This window comes from Acanthopagrus latus, chromosome 5, assembly GCF_904848185.1.
Source record: "Acanthopagrus latus isolate v.2019 chromosome 5, fAcaLat1.1, whole genome shotgun sequence".
Taxonomy (NCBI): Eukaryota; Metazoa; Chordata; class Actinopteri; order Spariformes; family Sparidae; genus Acanthopagrus; species Acanthopagrus latus.
Window position 1 is genome coordinate 7,364,623 of NC_051043.1, and position 20,761 is coordinate 7,385,383.

The following is a 20,761-nucleotide window of genomic DNA, read 5'->3' on the forward strand; positions in this document are numbered from 1 at the left end:
AAGCTCTGTGGCAAACACAGGTTCATGACACTTGCGTCTTCTGTTAATCTCGATCACCACTTTTATGATTTCTGATGCATGAATGCAATCGGCAGAATCTGAAAGCGAGCCTGTGGCTTAAAACAAACTACATCCTAGTAGCAAGACTTCAATGTCACCACCACTAAGCCTTCTTCTACACTTTATTACACACACCTGACTATACATCCATCAATCCACCAGGTTGGAAAGCTGGAGTTAGAAGCATCCAAAGTCTGCCTGTAGGGTAGTGAGTAGATGATATAAAGTAGTGCAGAGCAGTGAGTAGATGAGCCTCCATGTTCAGTGTAATGACCTCTGTAGTCTCATCTAGCCACTTGCCTTTTTCGGCTACCCTTTTAAAGATGCGTAAACACTTTCAAATTCACAAGTTGGGTAATTACTGATATTTTTTTATGTTGTAGAATAAAACCTAAAAAAACTCTAAAGCCTTTGTTAACCGCAGAACTTATTCAAGACAAGTTGACTTTGAGACGTGGGAACAGGAAGTGCAAAAATGCAAATTTATTTCCATTTCAGGGCTAATTTCTGCACCACTTAATTTTGGTTTTCATTTGCGTGCAAATGTTTAGAGAGATAGAGATTGTCCCACACATTTGACAGATCCATGCATCACAATGTTTACATGTGTTTGTCATAGAAGATTTAATAGTATGCTGATGTTTAGGTATGTGCTGGTTTTCTCAGCGACACCATCATGAATTTATCCCCGACATCAGATAAACACACAGCTGACGTCTCATGTGAATTCCAACTAAATCTCAGGCCAAGAGCAGTGGAGGGAAACTTGAGGGACGGACAAGTTTGGATTTGTTGCTACAGGCACTCACAATGAAGCCATGATTAAGTTGCTGTCCATGGTGTGTGTGTGTGTGTGTGTCTACGTCTGTGTGTGTGCTGCGGTGTTATGTTTCAGGAGTGAGGATGTAGATAAGCTGTCAGACCCGGGAAAGCAGCACCCTCAGCCGAAGAGCATATTCGACTTTGAGCCTGGAAAGAGCGCCGCCTCAGAGAGCCGCAGCCAGGTACGACCTCACATGCTGTCATAGCACAAAAATAGGATGTGATATCACTCTGATTGCATCACAGAGGTGTTTCTGTATAGATCCTTAACCTGTAGATTTCACCAGCATTGTTGTTGGCTGTAGTCACTGCAGTTCTTTGAATAGAATCGCGCTGTTTTCCCTGTGCGGGGGCTCAGGAACAGGTTTGAGGAAGGGCGCCTTTTCTTTAAGGATTATAGACTTAATTCTCGTATTTCATCTTCTCACGCGAGGTAACTTGTTGTTTTGGTCAGTACAGATAAGAGTGTACCTGCTGCTAACCGCCAGATGTGCTCCCTTCTTCTTTTATTCAGAGGATCCAGTAGGCCTCCAGCTTTCATTCATTTAGATTTTCGGACAAGAAAGGACACAATCTGAGTATTTACTTTGGTGTTCCGCTCAGGTATTGTGCTGAACGTCACTGACAGGTTGACTCATATTTATTATCCTCTGTGGGTTGTCCTTTATTGTCCAGTGTAATCTGCACTGTCCAGCAGCCTTTGTACTTGAACATGCAGGCGTTTGTGTGTGTCTTTGAGATTAAATCCCAGAGCTCTTGCAACAATGTCCCAGATCTGGTGCATATTGTGCCCTTGTGTCTGTGCCCGTAAAGAAAAGGAATCTTTGTTTCCACTCCCCCACGAGAGCTGAGGTGTCTTGTGATCCGTATTAAATGGTGTTAACCTCTTGTGGTGCATAATGGCTCACGGCATGGAGACTTATTTAATTTCCTCTTTATGACAGCAGCCTATGTTCTATCCCCTGGACAGCGGTTAGAAAAACCAGCGCGCAGACCATATCAGGTGTTGTGCTGCTTCGCAGTGACATTACAGTCTGTGATTGTAGTGAGGATGACTCCCAGCTGAGGGGAAGGCCTTGGCGTTCAGAGACACGCATTCAGCCAAGGTTTTAGGGAAAAAACCTGAAAATGGAGCAGAGGGTCTGTAGTTCTTGCCAGCAGAGCCTTTTAAAGTAATGCTCGATATAATCAGCTGCTCACTTAGAGTTAAATCTTTGTAAAGAAAGGTGAACGTTTTACTGGGCTGCTCATTTAATCAAGTTCTGTATAATACGAACAAAAGAAATATGTGGGTGTTTCATTATACGTCTGCTGGCATCTTAACATCCAGCTTGTATCCAAATGTGGTTTGACAACCTGTTATTAGCATATTGGCTTCTCTCCATTTTGAAATCTCTATTCAGTTTCTTCTACTTCTTCTTCTTCTTTTTTTTTTACCTTGTAATAGTAGGATAATTAAGGTATTTAAGACCCGCAACTTTTAATTCCTTCAATATCTGCAGTTGAAAGTACCTTTCCATCCACCGCAGTGCATAAAATCCAGTTCTTATAAGATATATATTGTCTTATATTTAAGTATGTATTTGTATTTGTTTCCATGAAAAGATGCATACCCGAACACTCCAACAAGCTTTTTGCAGAAGACTGTTGGTCCACATCCCTCTTAACTCCTTAACACACCTTCAAAAAACTGTTAAAGTATGCAACATTTCTGAAAGAAGTTTTGTTCAAAACATTTCTAAATTCCAATAAAAAAGGAAATATTTTTACACCCATGTCTACTAAGGAGAAAAATAAAAGCGTACACCTACCAAATTCAAGTTCCTCTCTTTTACTGAGCTAAGACAGACTTAAATGCTAATTGCTAACTTATTTCTTAGACACTGCTTTACCCCACTGCTGCCGACAACCTCGCTCTTGCGTCTCTAACACTTCTTGATGCTCCTGTCCTGGTTGAAGTCACCTTGGCAGAGTATTCCCTCTTGTCAAACTAGCCTCCGTCCGTCTTGGTTAAAGCTGTTGTTTTAGCCCCAGTCCAGAGCTGGTCTTAGGGCCAATAGCTACACGGCCAACCGAAGTGACTGGCTAACAGCCACTGCTCCCAGTTGTTTGTGGAGACCTTTGACAGGTGGCAAATTCTTACGTATTGTATTTATTTTTAATTTGATTGGAACAAAGCATGTTAAAGAACATCAGTATAATAATACACAACATAGATTATACTGCTACATGCCCAGGACATAAATGTCTTTTACAGCATGTCCCTATAACCCTGACTGTATATGACAGCTTCATTATTTCCCCAGACACCCAGAAACCAACCAAAATCCCTGAATAATGTTTTTTTCTGGCCTCAGGATTTCTGTGTGTCAAATACTTTCAGACAGTTCAATCAAAACAACTTTAGTTGGGCAGATGCACTGTGTGAGCACAGATAAACCAAACATAATTATGGTCATAAAACACATTTCTCCTAAGTTACATTCAACCACTTGTTATGGAATGAACTTTTTTTTTGCAGCCCCAGCATGTCTAGAGACTTCTGTTCGATGATGTTTCTCTCTCTGCTTTTTCTTTAGGCTCATTTAGCTCCGAGGAAACAGCTGGAGAAACCAAAGTCCCCGTCTATTGAGGTGAGTTGCTTTGACAGAATTTAGATTTCTGCCATTTCTGCAATCCACTCTGTCCAGGTTTCATCCTATCAGTCATTGAAAAGGGTCACAATTAGCCCCAAAAGTCACATTCTTTCAGCAGACTGTATTAGTGTTTTAATTTTCCCCTTCCAACTCCACCATTGGTCGGCTCGACCAGGCCAGTCTGGTCTCTGAGCTGAGTCGTTTTGAGGCTGAGCTGGACTCGGAGATCCAGGGCCTGGAGAGGAGACTTTCCCAGAAGAAGCAGCATCGAGGCCGGGGTGAGGTACTGAGCCCCCCTCCTGACTCTCTCTGTTGAAGCATCCCTCCTCCCCCACAATCTTAGCAGAATCCTCACCCTCACCCCCACCCTCACTCCCCCGCCTCTGAGTGAAGGCAGCCAGACCCTCCCTGCTTGCTAGCTTTGACCGCGCCTGTTGTTTTTCCTCTGTGACCTGGATGAGAGCTCCTGAATCGCCTGCCTGCCCTGCACTTGGATTGATCTGCACTGTCAATCACCTGCCTGCAAGTCCCTCAAATTTGGCTGCCAAAAAAAACAAAAAAAACTTTTGCAATCATATTTCCTTTAAATCACATTTTTTGATCATGTTGTTTAGAGCTTCCCTCTGCAGTCCCACAGTGCTTGTCTTAGAAAGACACTTCGATGTAAGCCTGCCAAAAACTGTCACTGATTGCCATGCTGTTCCCGATTCCTGTGTGATTTAATCTGCTTCTGATCTGGCTGAAATCACAGACAGCTCAGACACATCATGAGCGGTGTTGTTTTTCTAGCCTGAGGAGGATAGGACCCAGGGGATTTCTTGCTCCTCTGGGAGTGGTCAGCACCTCTACTTTGTCTGAGTTGTTGTGAGATTTCCTCGGAGCTGTGAGGCTGCAGGGAACAAACTGTGTTTAATGTTCACTCTGCTTTCAGGAGGCCAGAGGCCGGGATCCAGTGACCGCTCCACAGACCGGGACCACACACTACAGGTCAGTGACAACATTACTGACACACATGAGCAGGTTATATTTACATCTTTACAGACCTTTTAACCACATTTTAATCAATTATCAGCATTTCTCTACAAGAGAAAGACTGAAAAGACTAACTTGAGGTGTTTTTTCAGCCTGATACTGAATGTAAATCTATGTTACATTACATGACGAAGCAGTATCGAGGCTTCCAGTGCTGACCAGTGTTGTAACAAGTACCCAAAAGTAATATTTAAATAAAAGTAACAGTATTGTGTAAAATATTACTTTGGTAAAAGTGAAACCCACCCATATGAGTCTAAAAGTGTCCGACCATAAGCATCAAAAATACGTGTAAAAGCAAACTATACATACATTTACATGTTATTTACATTTCTGATGGTCAAAATCAGTGTCTTGTTTTGTTTTGGTTTTTTTTAAAATCCGATTGCCGATTAATTGATTTAAAAGAATGTGCTACTGTGCAAGCTGCAAAGTATCTACTCACTAAAGTAATCAAATTAATCTTGTGGACTGGCTCCAAATTTTAGTGGAGTGGATGTCTAGAGTAGCAGAAAATGAAAATACTCACTTGAGGTACAGCTACCTCAAAATTGTCCATGGTACTGTATCTGAGTAAATGTAATGAGTTACTTTTTTGAATTATTACAATGACTGTGAAGTGAAACAAATATTATGAAATTAAAAGTCTTAAAAATGCCATCGGTAAATGTACCTAAGTATCAAAATTACTAGTAAAAGTAAATAGTACATATATTGAGTATGTAGTAGTCAGCATTGTCCTGATTAGTGGCATCAGTGTTGTGTTAATCCAATTGCTGATAAAAAAAAATATATATTCTAAATGTGCTCATTTGGATCTGATGCACTGTGTGGTAATTAGTACGGGAGTAAAAAGTACAGTGCTGACCTGCAGTGGAGTGGAAACTGAAGTAGCACAAAATGGAAATACTCAAGTAAAGTACCTCAACATTTAAATACAGTACTTGAGTAAATGTACTTAGTTACATTCCTTCACTGTTTTCCTGGCACTTCTTTAAATTTTTGTACAGAGTTGTAACAGTGTAGAATAGACAACTAAATGTAAATAAAGTTAGTAAAGGTGATGAGTGATGTTATTTGTATTGTGTATTCACGCAGGGCAGGTTACTGGAGATGTCTGGGTCAATCCGCATGCAACAGACCTCCTTAATCCTCTTTGATATTGCTTCATCAAGTGGGAGTAACTGCCCGCTGCTTCCTGCTGTTTTAAGCAACCGAGCACTGTGATTGGATGGCGCAATCATTAATTCTTTGCGGGGTACCTTCTCTGTTTGTTGATCAGGTGACTCTCTGTGCTGGATTCTTTTAGGAAGCTGTTGAACTTTAACAAGCCGCACAAGTACAGTATTTGTTACTTCAAACAGCAGGCAGCATTCCACATTTCTCACCATGTGTGTCATGCTTTCTGGGAGGATTCTCGCTGTTGTTTGCTAAGTTGAGTTCATGGGGTTTGACCTTCTCTGGCTTAGTGGGATAAGGGGGCTTTTATTTTTAAAGAGCTTGCTGCCAAGGACGTGTGAAACCAAACCATACGGCATCAAGAAATTGCATGTCTTTAACTGGTTTTCAAGTTGTTTGCCTGTGTTCATCCAGCTGCAAATACTGGAATACAAAACAACAGTGTCAGTGTGGAAATATGCAGATGAGTCTAGAGGAAACCAGGCAGGAAGCATTGGGTTTTTGGATTAATTCTGAGTCCAGAAATGACCAGACTCATGGATTTGATCGTGAATAGAGTTTCAGGGCAGTAAAGTCCCCCCCAATACAGACCTATAGTGCTGTGTACCCATAGAAATCACCATAGACAAGGGTCTCACTTGTGAGATCAGGGGGTGCAACCATTCAAGGAGACTTATTATTAAGGTCGTTTTAAGGTTCATAATTGTATCTTGATTTAATGCTAGAACAGGTTTACATACTTTAATGTAAAAAAGAAACAAACATCACTTTTCTCATCCTGCTGCAGCTCCCCCTCTGTCTGAATCGCTCTGTTTTAGCTCCCTCTAGCTCCATTAAGGCCCTGCTCTTGATTGGTCAGCTGACACATGCCTGAGCCAGCACCGCTCACAGCATCTCCGGTTGGCTTCGATGTGCTTTCGTCTTCCTGTTAGCTTCACTTCTACTGTGAATGTAAGCACATATTTATGCAAATGTCAGATCTGGTCATCTAGTGTAATGTCAAGAAGTCGCGAAACTAAAGGCAGGACTACTGATGAGGCATTTCAGGAGCAGTGTTTTCTGTGGGAGAGAGGAGCTTCTGTTGGCTCGGACTTTGGGCTTTTTTAACCTTACAGACCTTTTTCATACACAAGAGCCTGTATCACGACAAATGAAGAAGCATAATAGGTTCCCCTTCACGTCATCCTTCTCAGGTGAGCGGTAACTTTGACTAGTTCGATCATGATGCACACATCCTTTTGCCCTGTGGTATGGTTGTCGGGTGCAGTTCAGCAGAATGAAAGTGCTCACAACGACGTCTGAGGATTATTTGAAATGTACATACGCCGAGTGCCATCTAGTTCCAGCATTCAAAAGAAGATGGACAGTTCTGTGACTGATATCTCCGAAACTTGCCGACTCGCACCAAAACAATCTAGAAAATGGTATATTATAAATTTGAGGGTGGACTGTCCCTTTAAGCTCCAAACTTCATGACTCACACAGTATCATCTGCACACCCTTCTAGCTAGTCTAATCATTTGTGTCATCTCCGTCCAGTGTATGAAAAAACCAGCAGCTGCAACCAGATGTGTTGTACACTTAGTATGCAGGAAATCCTCCCACACACTGTTTCGTGGAGAGTGTGTGTGTGTGTGTGTGTGTGTGTGTGTGTGTGTGTGTGTGTGTGTGTGTGTGTGTGTTTCACTGGCCTTCATTGTCATCAGAAATCCCCTCCCCCGATCAGGAGACACAGTGACAGAATTCTAAACACAAAAATGTTTTATTTTCTTCACTTTGCTTTCAGCAGTTCATCAGCAGCAAGGCAGCCGGTCCATCGCCCCGCTGGAACATCATCGACCTCTGCTCCCACATATGGTAAACGACATACACAAGCGTTTTCTTCCCTTTTAGGCTCTGCAGCACACATGCACATTGGGATTTTCCCATGAAACTTTTGATAAGTACCGCAGCAATTTATATTTCTAGCAGCGCTGTCCACAAGCTGATCGTTTTCTGCTCTTCTTCATCTACTTTAAACCGACCATAAGTCATGCCCTCTAAGCTGGAGGGCGGCTCTCTCAATCAGGCTGCGCGTATTTGATGAAAGCGTTTGGTAATCTAATATATTTCGAAGGTCTCATGATTCTCCCGCTTTGCCACGGCTGTTTATGCTCTGTTTGGCATTTCAGACGAGGCTGATGGGAGCATGAAAAGCTTTTGCAGATCTTTCCTACAGACTCTGAAGGGTCCTGCAGATGGGTGGGGAGGAAGCCCACAAAAATAGGAAGTGGAACTCGGAAGACCTGATTAAAGATTAGCTTTATTCAATTGTTCTTCCTGGATATGAGTACAGAGTCCTTCTTGAGCTCGTGGTTGTGCAAACTGCGATCGCTTTTTTCGTAGCAACACCTCCCAAAACAACATTTGATGAAGGAAAGAGTTTCAGACTCCACTCATGCTGCCCTGACCTGACTTTGTTCCACAGTAGAACGTCTTTCCCCTGCAAATGAGACCATGGAGCACCCACCCAAGAAAGAGGAGAAAAAGGTACATATCTGTGACTTTTTTGCCAGCTATAATGCGAGGAAATGTTTCACAAATCCATTTTGTTGTGCGGTGTTAAAGTTGTGTTGTTTTGTATTTGTTATCTGGGATCATTCTGAATTGTTCACATAATAACTGCATTCGCACACATTGTCCCAAAACACTAAAGGATTTGTTTGTTTTTCCAGATGAAAGCAGCGCGTGCCAAGTTCAGTTTCCAGGCTCAGTCACCCAAGTGAGTTACAGCGTGAGCTGATGTGATAAATATGCCATTTCCTTCCTTGCAGGGTCATTTACATTTTCTAAAAGAAATCATTACATTGTAGCATTACCAGACATTATTATCAGATCCAAAACCCAAATTCTCTTCGTTTCACACGCTCATTTAGAAGTCTGAACTTGTGGCTTGATTCTAAAATTGAATGGATTTTTCTTTAGTGTGTCTCATGATCTTTATGCCTTCCTGCCTTCAGGGAGCTCACGCTGCAGAAAGGCGACATCGTTTACATCCACAGGCAGGTCGATGCCAACTGGTTTGAAGGAGAACATCACGGCAGAGCTGGCATTTTCCCCACAACTTACGTGGAGGTGAATATCTTCATGTAACTTCTCGGCACTGTTCGACCGTGCTGGTTATCTAATTCCCTCTGACATGAATCTGTTATCGCTGTCCTTCATAGATTCTGCCTCCTTCAGAGAAGCCGACTCCTATAAAGCCCCCCACCCTGCAGGTGTTGGACTACGGGGAAGCTGTGGCTCTGTTCAACTTCAACGCTGACCTACCTGTTGAACTTTCTTTCCGTAAGGTGAGTGTTGAAGTGGAGCTGCCGTCGCTCTACATTGAGCCTCTGTAGCTGTTTGTATTGGAGCACACACGTCAGTTTCTGGATGAAAATATAAACACCTTAACACAGTGGTATTCTCTTTAAGAGAGATGAAAAGTTTGATATCACTGGCATGTTTGAATACTAAATGGGAAGCTAAATAGAGCTGCTGAGATTATCTTAGCATCAAAACTGGCAACTAGGGAAACAGCTAGCCTGCCTCTGTAACAAAATCCACTGAGCAGAAAATGTAAAGAACTAAATTTGAAATGTCTTATGTTGTTGCTGGATCTGCACATGAACTGAACTGGAAAAATTATGTGTTGAGTCTGAGTGTTTCTAGTCTGTATGCTAAGTTAAGCTAACCATCTGCTGGTAATTGCCTTATTCTATATGCAAAATATGCAAAAAGTAAGAGCCCCACCTTGAAACACATCAGCATTTAAATGTCATTGGATGTAACGTTAATGTCTGTGTAACATCAAACTTTCCAACATGTTTCGTTTCTTAGGGTGAGGTGATCGATATAACCCGGCGTGTTGACGATAAGTGGTTAGAGGGGAGGATCTCAGGGACCAGCCGGAGTGGCATCTTCCCCGCCAGTTATGTCCAGGTCAACAAGATGCCCCGCACCAAATACTCCACGGATGACTACTCACCTGGCCCCATGTCGCCTGTCTCTCCTGGACCTCAGAGTCCTGGACGTCCACTCCACTCACCCTGCCCGCGATCACCGCTGTCCCCTTACACCCCCACTTCCCTCAGCCCCAAGCCTGAGCACTCCCCCCTGAAGCCGTCCTCACCTGTGCCTTACGGCAGCCCAGCTTCACAGTCACGCTCCCCCACGCAGACACCCAAAGAAACGACCAGTCAGTGGCCCCAGAGCTCCCCAAAAACCCTTTCACCCACCATCCAGAACAGCCACTGGGCTGGGACAAACTCAGCTAACCAGAGCTCCGCTGTTAGAGCTGTTTCACCTTCCACTCAGTCGTCAGCGTTCGCACACAGAGCAGGAGCTACCACAGCGAACACTCCCAGATACACTGACCCCTCACAGGTCTGCTCTCACTGCATGTCCCCCCCCCCCCCGGTTTTGCTTTTAGTGTTGTTTATCAGTTCTATCAGTTCACCATGTCTGATGCAAGGTTTTTTATTTCTTCCAGGGTGCAATACCAAACCAGGCTGCTCCACCTAATCCACACGTTAACTCCCTGCCACACACGCAAATGAAAAACAACCCTGGTTCTGCTGTGGCGCAACACCAACCGTAAATATCCAGATTTGTTGTTCACATCGTTGCAGCACAGACCGAGTGTTGCAGCCATGGTAAATTTGTGGCATCGGACCATTTGTTTTTTCTATTCCAGATACAAAGCTGTTTACAACTACAAACCACAGAACTCAGATGAGTTGGAGCTCAGAGAAGGAGACATCGTGCAAGTGATGGAGAAATGTGACGATGGCTGGTTTGTAGGTAAGAAAGGAAGAGATCTGTCTTTAAGAATAAAATCTTCACTGTATGTTATCACTGAAAAAACAAATGCTATTTCAAAAATAAGTTTTAAAAAATGCATTTGTTATTACAAAGAAATCTGCACTTGAAACAAGATGTTTGCTCATTAAGATATCTTGGGGTGAGATGTGATGTCCAGAGCTCTGAGTACTGTTCTTTTTCTCAACTGCATTCGTTTGACAACTTAGTAACTAGTTACTATGCCGTTTTAGTTTAATGTTTAATATTTTGATCCTAATTCTTTTGTGCTTTTACTGAAGCATGACACCATGTAGAGATAGTTGACAAATTAAAGGAACAAAAAAAACCCACAAGTGTGCCTCTACTGGAAGGACAGAACATCAGTCTTCCAACAGATATTCCCTAATTTGCTGTTTTAGGTGAATGGTACTGAGTAACACGTCACTCTGAAACCTTAAATAGGTTTTTCCTTGCATTCACATTAAGTGACTTCGAGGGCCACTATTCACATACTTTTCATACTCATGAAATTATTTGGTGATTTCTTGTGTGTTTCCTGCATGTATCTGCAATTGTTTTGCATGTGAACCTTTAACCTTTAATTTGTCACCCTCCTGTAGATTGCCCACCAGTGGGGTGTCATAGGGGCATTAAGAATTTTTTTTTTTTAATTAAAAATTGCATTGATAGGCCGCTTCATCTGGAAATCAGCAAAGATAAAACTGTCTTCTTGAAGTCTTACCTGTTCTCAACAATGACAGGAGGCCAGGAGCCAATCAATCAACAAACATTAATAATATTTATGAGATAAAATGCACAAGCGTTTTACATTTTGATACAAATTGACTAGCTTATTACCAATTAAAAGTGATGAGATCTTTATTAGATATTTCACTGCATCTGCTAGCTGCTGCTCCATTTTAGTTGGAAATGTTCTGGTTACTTTTGGAAGAAACACTAAAAATAGTTGGCACCTCTTCTGTCATGGAATCATTCAGATGTTGGAATGATTCATAAACATGAATCCTTCAACAGAAAGAATAAATGGCATATTTAAGCTCTATCAGTGTGACATATACATGTGTGGGGACAAAAAGTGGGGACTGATATGCCAAGAGACATTATGGAACATTTACTAATTAATTTAAACAGCAACAAGAAAAGTAACAAATAAAGAAATTAATCAATTTATTTTTGTTATAAATAAGAAATTGTACTTTACTGCAGAGTATCATTGGTCTACAGTATAGATAAAAAACAGTATTTAACAGAGTGATCGGTATCAGAACATTGTGCAGTGTCAGCGCTCCCTCTAGTGGACATCGTGAAACATTGCACCTGTATTTGCTCAGTCAAATGCACGTTGTTTTAGTTTCAGACTCGTCCATGTATTAGTTTTTGTTGTGTGACCACGGCGTGTGCTCTGTTCTCTTTAGGTACGTCAGAACGGACTCGTGCTTTTGGGACTTTTCCTGGGAATTATGTGGCACCGGTTTGACCTCCCCACATCCTGCTTGCCCCCACGTCCACCTGGACTCCACCAGTCACTCCTTCCAGCAGATCCTGCTCTGACACCCCAGAGTTTCTTTTCCCATTTACCCTCCACACTCCTACATCTGGTTGAGTCAGACCTGCTTGTTTCCCAGAACAGAGGTGAAGGCAGGGACACTGTGTGGTTTCTCACCTCACCTCCCTGCATGAGTGCATGTGTGTGTTCCACTGAGACTTGCGGAGTGTTTTCACACACGCCACTTGAGAGGAAAGAATGAATGCTGATGATACTGTTTCAGATGCGGAGAATGGGCTGTTTGGTTCCACAGCTATTTGCAGCTGCAGGAAATTTGCATTCCTTCCCTCTGAGCAGCTGAACGGTTCCTTCTGAGGCCCTGATACAGTATGATGCTGCATTCAGCTTTTTGTGACCACGGTGCCATCACAAAAACCACCACAGAGAGTTTTTTTTAATAAGGGTGGCACATATTTTCTGGCATTAACATTTCCTTCGCATGTCTTCCTCAGATTATCTTACAGATCTCTGAAAGCACCACGGGCAAGTTTGAGGAAACAACATGAACATCTGTAGATATGTGCTTAAAGTAAACATGACATGTTTACAGCACTTTTACTACGCTATGCAGAAGAGCAAATATGATTATTGCATGTAAGTTGATCTTTAGAGAATATTTGGCATTTTTAAAAAAAATAACAATTGTCCCTCTTAAGCCATGGAGTATGATGCCAAAGTTAATAGCTAAAGTGATCATGTTCTGTTCTGTGTTGTAAAAGTTAAATTTACGTTAATTCCTCCACAGCAAAAAGTGGAACGATCGTTTAATGTTTTTGAAGTAATGCTATATGTGCCAAATCTAACCTTTTAATAACACTTCTCTTTTAAATAATGTCTTCTCTGCTTACGGGGTTAACACTCACACTTTGACAGTATTCCCAGAACCACTTGCTGTATGTTTAATGTAACCTTTGACAAATGTGGCGTTTCTAAGCCGAAATTAGAAATCCCCATCATGAAGTTTTATTTGATATATCATATATTCATGATTTTCACTGTAAAAAAGAATCATATTAGAAGCCACAGATGATTGTACAGACTGTAACCTTTTATCAAATTGAAAGTATAATATATATTTGCTTATAAAAAACAATGTATCTCATGTGTATGGTACGCAATTTTTTAAAAAAGCTATTAAACTTTACAGAGTGATGCTGAGTAGCCGTGTGTTCATGTCATTTTATTTGAAACTTCTTTTGAGATACTGGTGTATTACTTTAACAAGGTATGGAGTTGTCCAGCAGCGTAGTTGCAGCATGCAGGTATTTATACTGAATCCTTCAAATGCACATAAAAGCGGCAACCAAAATAAACTACAATGCAGTAAACATAACAAATTCTGACAGTACTTCTTATGAAATGCTCTGCATGAACTAGATTCTGAACTGAGAAGAGAGATGGGCTTGTACTGTGTTGATCACACGTGTCCAGATTGGTTAGTCTGACAGTTTTGCAATCATCCTTCCTCTGCTTCCCCTCAAATGTTTAAGTTTTTAAAGGAAATGTCTTTAATTACATATTTTAATTCAGATTTGGTAATTTTGAAACTAATTTCTGACTAATTTCTAGGATTAGAAGACTTCAGTTATTTATTGAATTTGTAACCACAACGAATTTGTTTCATGTCCAATAGTTTATTATTCTCACTATAATCTCAAAGGGCAAATTAGACAAAAGAGAATAATTATTGGAAAATAAAGTTTAGTTTTTGCTTCACCTATATTTATAATTATTATAATAACGATGCACTATTAGATCACTCATCAAACCGGAATATAATAAATATACTAAATGAGTGATTAATGACAAAAGAAGAGCGAAATTAATATCTCAAACAAGAAAAACTAATATTCAAACCAATAACATTAGCTGGCGACTCACGTGCTCAAATTGTTTGGCAGGAGCGCGTGCTGCTGTACTGCGCGCAGCCAGCAGGTGGCGCGCGGACACAAAACACAGCTGCTGTGTATTTTCAGATGAATAGATCAATTATCACTTACTTTCCTTACCTCTCATCTCTGTCCTTTCCTTTCCTTTCATCGCCTCTCCTCTCCTCTCCTCTCGTCTCCCCCTCCCCTCCTCTCCTCTCCTCTCCTCTCTCCTCTCCTCCTCCCTGACGGGACACGCCCCGGGTTTCTGCCTGAGTCAAAGCTTTTATTTTGGTAACAGCACATGGCACCGCGAGCTCGTCCCAGTGATCGCACTGCGCGCGCAGCCACAGGTGGTGTTGAGCCGTGCCTCCTCCTCTGAAAGGACGCCAGTCGGACAGAGACGGGACTAGCAGCGCCTCGTCTCCTCACCAGTGCCCCCACGCTGACGGAAGGAGCTCAGAGAGAAGTGTTTTGGAGACAGCTGTTGTCGGAGGCTGAGGTGAAGCGGGAGCTGCTGGGTGCGTGTTCAGGGGACGAGTCGGGGAGCGCGCAGAGATTCAGCAGGTGGAGACTGCACCTTAAATCACTGCACTCACCTCGGTAAGCAAACAAGCCTGACTTAAAGTGTCTTAACTGAACAAACTAGATTTAATTCCATTAATCCAAACTTCTGAGGGGATAAATGGTACCTGTGCGTCATGTTGTGTTCTGCCGCAGGATTACTGATAATTAATAAACCTGATGGACTGGTGTCTGTTAGAGAAGAAAGTGTGGGAACCTCGGGGAAAGCAGCGAGCCTCTGCTAAATTATGATTGATGCCGCAGTAAAAGTGTTCAGGAGCCGCAGAGGAAGAGCTGCTTTGGCCAGTGATGCGTGTTGAAGAAGTGGAAATTGCAAGTCAGTCTAAACGGATAGAAAAAGCTGAACCACACGGAGCACACTGGGTGTAGGTCGGCAGTTCCCACCCTGGAGAGCACCCAGGAGAGCAGGGAGGCTGAGCGCATGAAGCAGACAGTGTGATTTGTGGACAGGGGGCGGGGGGCCAGGTGCAACCTCAGGACACCTGAAGTCAGTGTTTATGTCACATTAGCTGAATTGGTGAAGCTGTTATCTGCTCTCCTCCTCTTTAAGTGGCCTGTTGAGGTTTCCAGGTCTACTGTGGTTCAAGTTCAAGCCAGCCCTGCCCAGACATAGTTGTTGGTCCTGCTCACCTCAAGAAATGTGCAGAACTGAACAGATCTGACTTGTGTGGGCAGCAGGCGGGAAAATTCTTCAAGAAAAAGTTCTCCCTGAAAACGAAAATGCGGTTATGTTCCACTTCGGCCACATGAAGTAGATGGAGACTTGTTTTAGAAAGAAAAAAATAAGGGGAAAAAATGTGTATCAATTGGCTTCATACAGCTTGTACAGTAAAATCCAAGTTGTGGAAGCCCCAAGATCCCAAATGAACTCAATATAGATGTTATTTACTTCGCCTCTTAAATCTTCACTGTAGCTGCTAAGCTAGAAGTGTTAGCACGCACCCCGTCAGAAACGGGCTAAAGAGCTTGACTGTGCCTCGACGGTGTTGATAGTGTCTCTTCAAATCAATTTGGGACTCTGCATTCACTTGCTCCTCGGATGGTCCCGTTTCCTGAGTTGAGAAGTTGCTATTCTGACTTTGGTGTGTCACATCGGAATGTGAGAGCAACATGGACACCAGAAAGACGTTGTTTAACATCTGATCACGCCAACAGATATTTCCAGTATTTGAGTGAGGAGGAAGATTAAAGGAAACGTTACAGTGACTTTGGTAAAAGTTTCTCACCATCAGTCCGATGTTTACTTTCGTCTGCCATGTTTCGGCAACATATGACGTCATTCTGACAGCAAATCAACGCACTGTTACGTGGTTTGTTACGAAGGAGAAACTTTATGGACAAATTTGATTTATGTCCTTTTTTTTCTTTCTTTTTTACATTTTAAAACATTTTACATACATTTTAAGGCCCCATCTGCTTTGGTTGTTTAGGAGAATGCTTCAAAACTGTTTTGCTGTGAAGCTCCAGGGATGTTTTTGCGGACTTCAAAACCTCACCTGACTTTCCATCCGCATGAGGCTGGGTAGATTAATGACTCCACTTTTAATTTTTGGTTGAGCTGTTCCTTTAAGGTGTTGGTCGGCGTCCCTGTATAATCCAGACCAGTCCCTGTGAAACCTCATATTCCTGAGCCCCCGCCGCCTGCTGTTTGTGTACCTTCCCCATTGTGCCTGAGCCTTTCATGTGTGTACTCTACCTTTCCCTCCTCTCACTTTATATTGTGTTTGTTTCCTGATGGCGTTGTTTTTTGTTTTTTTTTGAGTGAGAAAGAGAGAGAGAGAGGGAGAGAGAGAGAGAGAATTCTGTGCTTTTCCTCAGCTAGGATGAGGCTGAAGCCATCAAGGAACCAAAAACAGACCACTGTAATTTTGGACAGAGCGAAGCAGCAGCTTTTCAAGAAAACAGGGAAAAGGCCAACTCGTTACCTTCTAATTCAGGGAAGGAATTTTTTTGTTTGTGTTACAGTTGCGTTGAGGTTTTAACTGACGCAGAAGAACATTTTTGTTTTCTAGTTTTGCTACTGTGTTGTATATATGTATATATATATATATATATATATATATATATATATATATATATATATATATATACACACACACACACACACACACCTCAGGGCAACTTTTTTCTTTGAACGTGTGCACGGTCATGCAGGAAGTCTCACAGATGCAAGTGGGTTTTTTTTCTGGCTGTGGTTTTCAGATTTAACTGATACAGAGGAGGCATGGGTCTGACTGTTCTTTGTCTCACATTGCATCAGATTAAGCAGAAAAAGCAGTTTCACAGAAAACTTAGTTTCTCGCCAGGCATCAAACGATAGGCTGAGGTGCACCATTGCAGGAGTGTGTGTGTGTGTGTCAAAGTACAAAGCTGGCGGTTGCTTGGTGTTTCTTTCGAGAAGAGCGCCTAATGGTGCATGCAGAGGATGTGGTGAAGTGAACTGATTGCTGAGCAGCAGAGTGTGGAGTCTGTGAACTGCAGTAACATGATCTGCAGAACATGATGATGATGATGTTGAAGATGATGATGATGCAGAGGGCGATAGAGCCAGTAGCCGATGTCCTTGTCTTGTTACCTCACGGTGGACACATTCCAGCCCAGTGCTGCAGCAAACTGTTAAAGGGATAATGGGTAATCTTAGAAATAGATGTTTTTTTAATTGCAGTAAATGAGGTTGTGTAACTTTTTTTTTAAAGGATTGTTCCACGCAAAATGTTAGATTTTGTCATTATCTGCTCACCCACGTGGGCAGATAATTGAAGCTCTGTAGTCCACAGAACATTAATGGATTGCAGCATTCTCCTAAACGATTAATAGGGTTGTGTTTTTAAACCTATAAAAAGCAAAACAGAAAAGCTCCAGAAATATATTGTGGGCTCCAAAATGGGGATGAGAAGATAATGACTGAATTTGTATTTTTGTGTGAACTTGTCCTTTCAAGATTGCGTCAAAAAGAATGTGCACCCTTGAAAGGGAGTCGCCCATAAACGTTTCAGGTATGGCTTCGTCTGTAATTATTTCGATTACAAATGCGTGATTAGTGATAATATATGACCACAGAAACTCATCAACCAACACCCTTTTTTTGCCGTCATGTGTTATTGTTTGATATTTTCTCATCTCCCTAGTGACTGCAGCTATATCTGACCCAATGGGTGTGAGTTGGAGATTGCCCAGAATGTTGTTCCACTCTGCTCAGTCCAGGGAGAGGCTTGCTGTCGCATTCTTCTCCTTTTTATTCAGTGGGTGTGTGTCCAGGTAGCTGCCGACCTGTCAGGGTGCTGTGTGACGCACAGGGTAGAGTCAACATCTGACTGCATCGCTGATGAGAGCTGTGGAAAGTTCACACTGGTGAATGGCCACCAATGAGAGCCGGGACGAGCGTGATTCATCCCAGGAATATTCCCGGTCAGCCGCTGTGGTTCATCTGAGAGAGAAAGAGTGAGAGTGTGTGTGTGTGTGTGTGTGTGTGTGTGTGTGTGTGTGTGTGTGTGTGTGTGTGTGTGTGTGTGTGTGTGTGTGTGTGTGTGCCTTTGCCTCAAAGCTCAGCGAAATCTTTCAGTTTGAATGCGTCGTGTCTGCTATGTTCATCAGCTATTCTTTCTGCATTAGCTTGTCGGGGAGCCAGTGCTTGTTCATTTCAATTCAGTGGATTTTGGCCCGGAGTTGAAGAAGAAGAAAAACAGTCTCTGCTCAGAACTGACTCAGGGAAGAGGTGAAGGGTAGATGTAGGTGGCCAGGTTCAGCTGCCAGACGTTTTATTAGACAGAGGTTTAGTCGGATATCTGTTTAGTTAATCTCTGTTTTCATTAATACTTGATTTCCACGACAGGACATATGATTACATCTTGTTTTTCCTAATGTTTCATTCCTCAGAATAAATGAGGTGTTAATTCTTAGGGTTAGCTTTTTTAAACACCATGATGGTTGCGGTTTCCTGCGATGCACGTATTTATTGGTTTCCCGTTTTGCGCTGCATGTTTAGCAGGCCACGCATTCTTTCCATTTGATGCATTATTTCAGGTTTCACTACAAACACTGTAGAGGTGTGGGAATTTCTCAATTTTTAAGATGCATTGCAATACGGAGTTGGAACATTGTGCATCGATTCAGAGAGAGAGTATAATGGAGAGTCTGCAGCTTATGTTGATTGTCCTCAGCTGGACAGTAAAGTTACGCCACAACATTGCTCTCATGCTTTGAATTGTGGGTGGACATGATTACGGACTGTTAATTTTACTTATAATAATAATAATAATAATAATAATAATAATGATAATAATAATAATAATAATAATAATAATAATAATAATAATAATAATAATAATTATTATTATTATTATTATTATTATTATTATTATTATTATTATTATTATTATTATTATTATTATTCCTAATCATGTTAGCTATTTCCACATCTGCAGCCATGAACAATAAATGTTGCAGCAAACCCAAATAATCAGCCAAGATCTGAGGAGGTGTGTACAGCAGAGTCAGTTAAGGCCTCATCTTAAAGCTGCCAGGTGAAAACAATATTATTGTAGATTATGACAAATGTGTAAGGCACTGCAGATGGATAAATGATATGTTTTTTAAATTTGTATGTATTGAGAAGATACAGCTTTTATTTTGTAGGCTGCTGTAGTCTGATTATTGGATTCACACCTCTAATACTAAGGTGTGCTATACAGGATTTCCTGTATAAAACAATGTAGACTCATGCAAATACTAAGCTGGCACTCGCTGGAGTAGATGCTTCTTCAAACTGTACTCACTCATTGATGCCACCTAAGTACAAGCCTTATACCCAGAGTAATTAATGAAAGTGTCAAAAAGCACCCTTTCTCATGACGATAGAGAAAGTGAGACAGAATTCCTGTGACAACCAACACAACCAACACCAACACAACAGACATGGGCACAGGCACAGGAAGTAAAGGTGCTGAGGCAGCTGCAGCATCGATTTAACAAAGCATTATGAAACCTTCAACATGTATCATGTATACCAATTGCCGAATTTACAAGAAAGCCCTAATAATTTGTTGACAACAGTTCAAAAGTTTAAAAAAGTTTCTCTAAACTCCACAACTCACAAGATGTGATTTTTGTAATGGAGTCTGGAGTCACTCCCAGCGGACCTGGACATGGGTGAAAACACAGCCTCCTTGGTGGAGGTCAGAATCCCTCCCACTTGTCACTTACGACCCACTAGAGCAGACCCTACCTTCCCCTTTGTTGTTATATTTAGTATTTTGCTGTGTTTGGTCTCAAACCTAGCTCCTCAGATACCACTGCTTTGAGTTAATGACACTCAACTCTTAATCATCTTGTTTACAATCAGCAACTTGACAAATCCTGCACAGTGTGCCTTTAAATACTCATAGAACTGTAAACATGACCTTGGTTACCATAGCAGTATTGTGGTGACATGCTGATCAGAGTTAATGACTCATCAGGCTTGAGTCATCATAATTTTTGCCACACTCCAGTAAATTACACACACAGTTTCAGACTTGTTTTAGCACGTTTCACTCTTTCGCCCCAAATTACCCATAACTTTGTCATGGTAAACACACTAAATTGAAGATCGCACATCGGTTGGGTATAATTGTGTCGTGCCTAAATGAAGGACTGCCCCTGACCACCGGGGACTTTTATTGAGGCCTGTGGCACAGGTTTTTTTTCTAATATCTAGTTAAACTCAGATCATATACCGCAAACCCAAAGTGACATATTTATATTTATGCATGACAGAAACATTCTGCTACACATTAACAATCCCATACTAAGAATTGTTTTCATTCATCTTTATTCAATAGGTCAAAAAGAAGCGTTTCAACTTTTGCATATAATTTGAGGAGGTAAAAGAAAACACAGCTCTCTGGTTTTGACACAATGATCTCATCCGATTTGATCCTTTAGTTTTCTGCATGAGCACAAGTGATGTGTTATTGAAAACCTTTTTCAGATGAAACCCTTCAGGCTCTCTGCATGTTCGAGCAATGAGTCTTGAATCCAGCATTTGAAGACGGCCTCCTCGCTACCCTCATTCCTCCAACATCTCTCTCGCCTGTAGGGACAATCCCTCATAGACGTGACAAGTGCCAAAAGGCCTTTAATATATTGAGAATGCAGATGACGGCTAAAACTTCCTCTAGTGAGTGAAACGTGTCCATATGGAAACTGAT

The 20,761-nt window shown here is 41.8% G+C and overlaps 2 protein-coding genes across 11 annotated transcripts in view; both read left to right on the forward strand.

Annotated features, from left to right (window-relative positions):
- sorbs3 (sorbin and SH3 domain containing 3) overlaps positions 1 to 13,281 on the forward strand; it is a 30,178-nt gene extending 16,897 nt beyond the window's left edge. For 3 of the 10 annotated variants that reach the window (XM_037097465.1, XM_037097463.1, XM_037097464.1), the window contains exons 9-21: positions 956 to 1,064; positions 3,462 to 3,515; positions 3,694 to 3,801; positions 4,450 to 4,505; positions 7,516 to 7,586; positions 8,197 to 8,258; positions 8,444 to 8,490; positions 8,729 to 8,843; positions 8,936 to 9,061; positions 9,591 to 10,136; positions 10,243 to 10,346; positions 10,447 to 10,553; positions 11,990 to 13,281. In XM_037097465.1, the coding sequence (XP_036953360.1) occupies positions 956 to 1,064; positions 3,462 to 3,515; positions 3,694 to 3,801; positions 4,450 to 4,505; positions 7,516 to 7,586; positions 8,197 to 8,258; positions 8,444 to 8,490; positions 8,729 to 8,843; positions 8,936 to 9,061; positions 9,591 to 10,136; positions 10,243 to 10,346; positions 10,447 to 10,553; positions 11,990 to 12,051 (1,567 nt within the window). In that variant the 3' untranslated portion in view covers positions 12,052 to 13,281. The remainder of the gene's footprint in view (positions 1 to 955; positions 1,065 to 3,461; positions 3,516 to 3,693; positions 3,802 to 4,449; positions 4,506 to 7,515; positions 7,587 to 8,196; positions 8,259 to 8,443; positions 8,491 to 8,728; positions 8,844 to 8,935; positions 9,062 to 9,590; positions 10,137 to 10,242; positions 10,347 to 10,446; positions 10,554 to 11,989) is intronic. The other 7 variants (XM_037097473.1, XM_037097470.1, XM_037097468.1 and 4 more) reach the window with 7 other exon arrangements.
- An 894-nt stretch (positions 13,282 to 14,175) lies between these two features.
- The window catches only part of pdlim2 (PDZ and LIM domain 2 (mystique)), a 45,263-nt gene continuing 38,677 nt past the window's right edge, over positions 14,176 to 20,761 (forward strand). The window contains exon 1 of the mRNA XM_037097474.1: positions 14,176 to 14,591. The gene's annotated coding sequence lies outside the window, so the exon portion shown is untranslated. The remainder of the gene's footprint in view (positions 14,592 to 20,761) is intronic.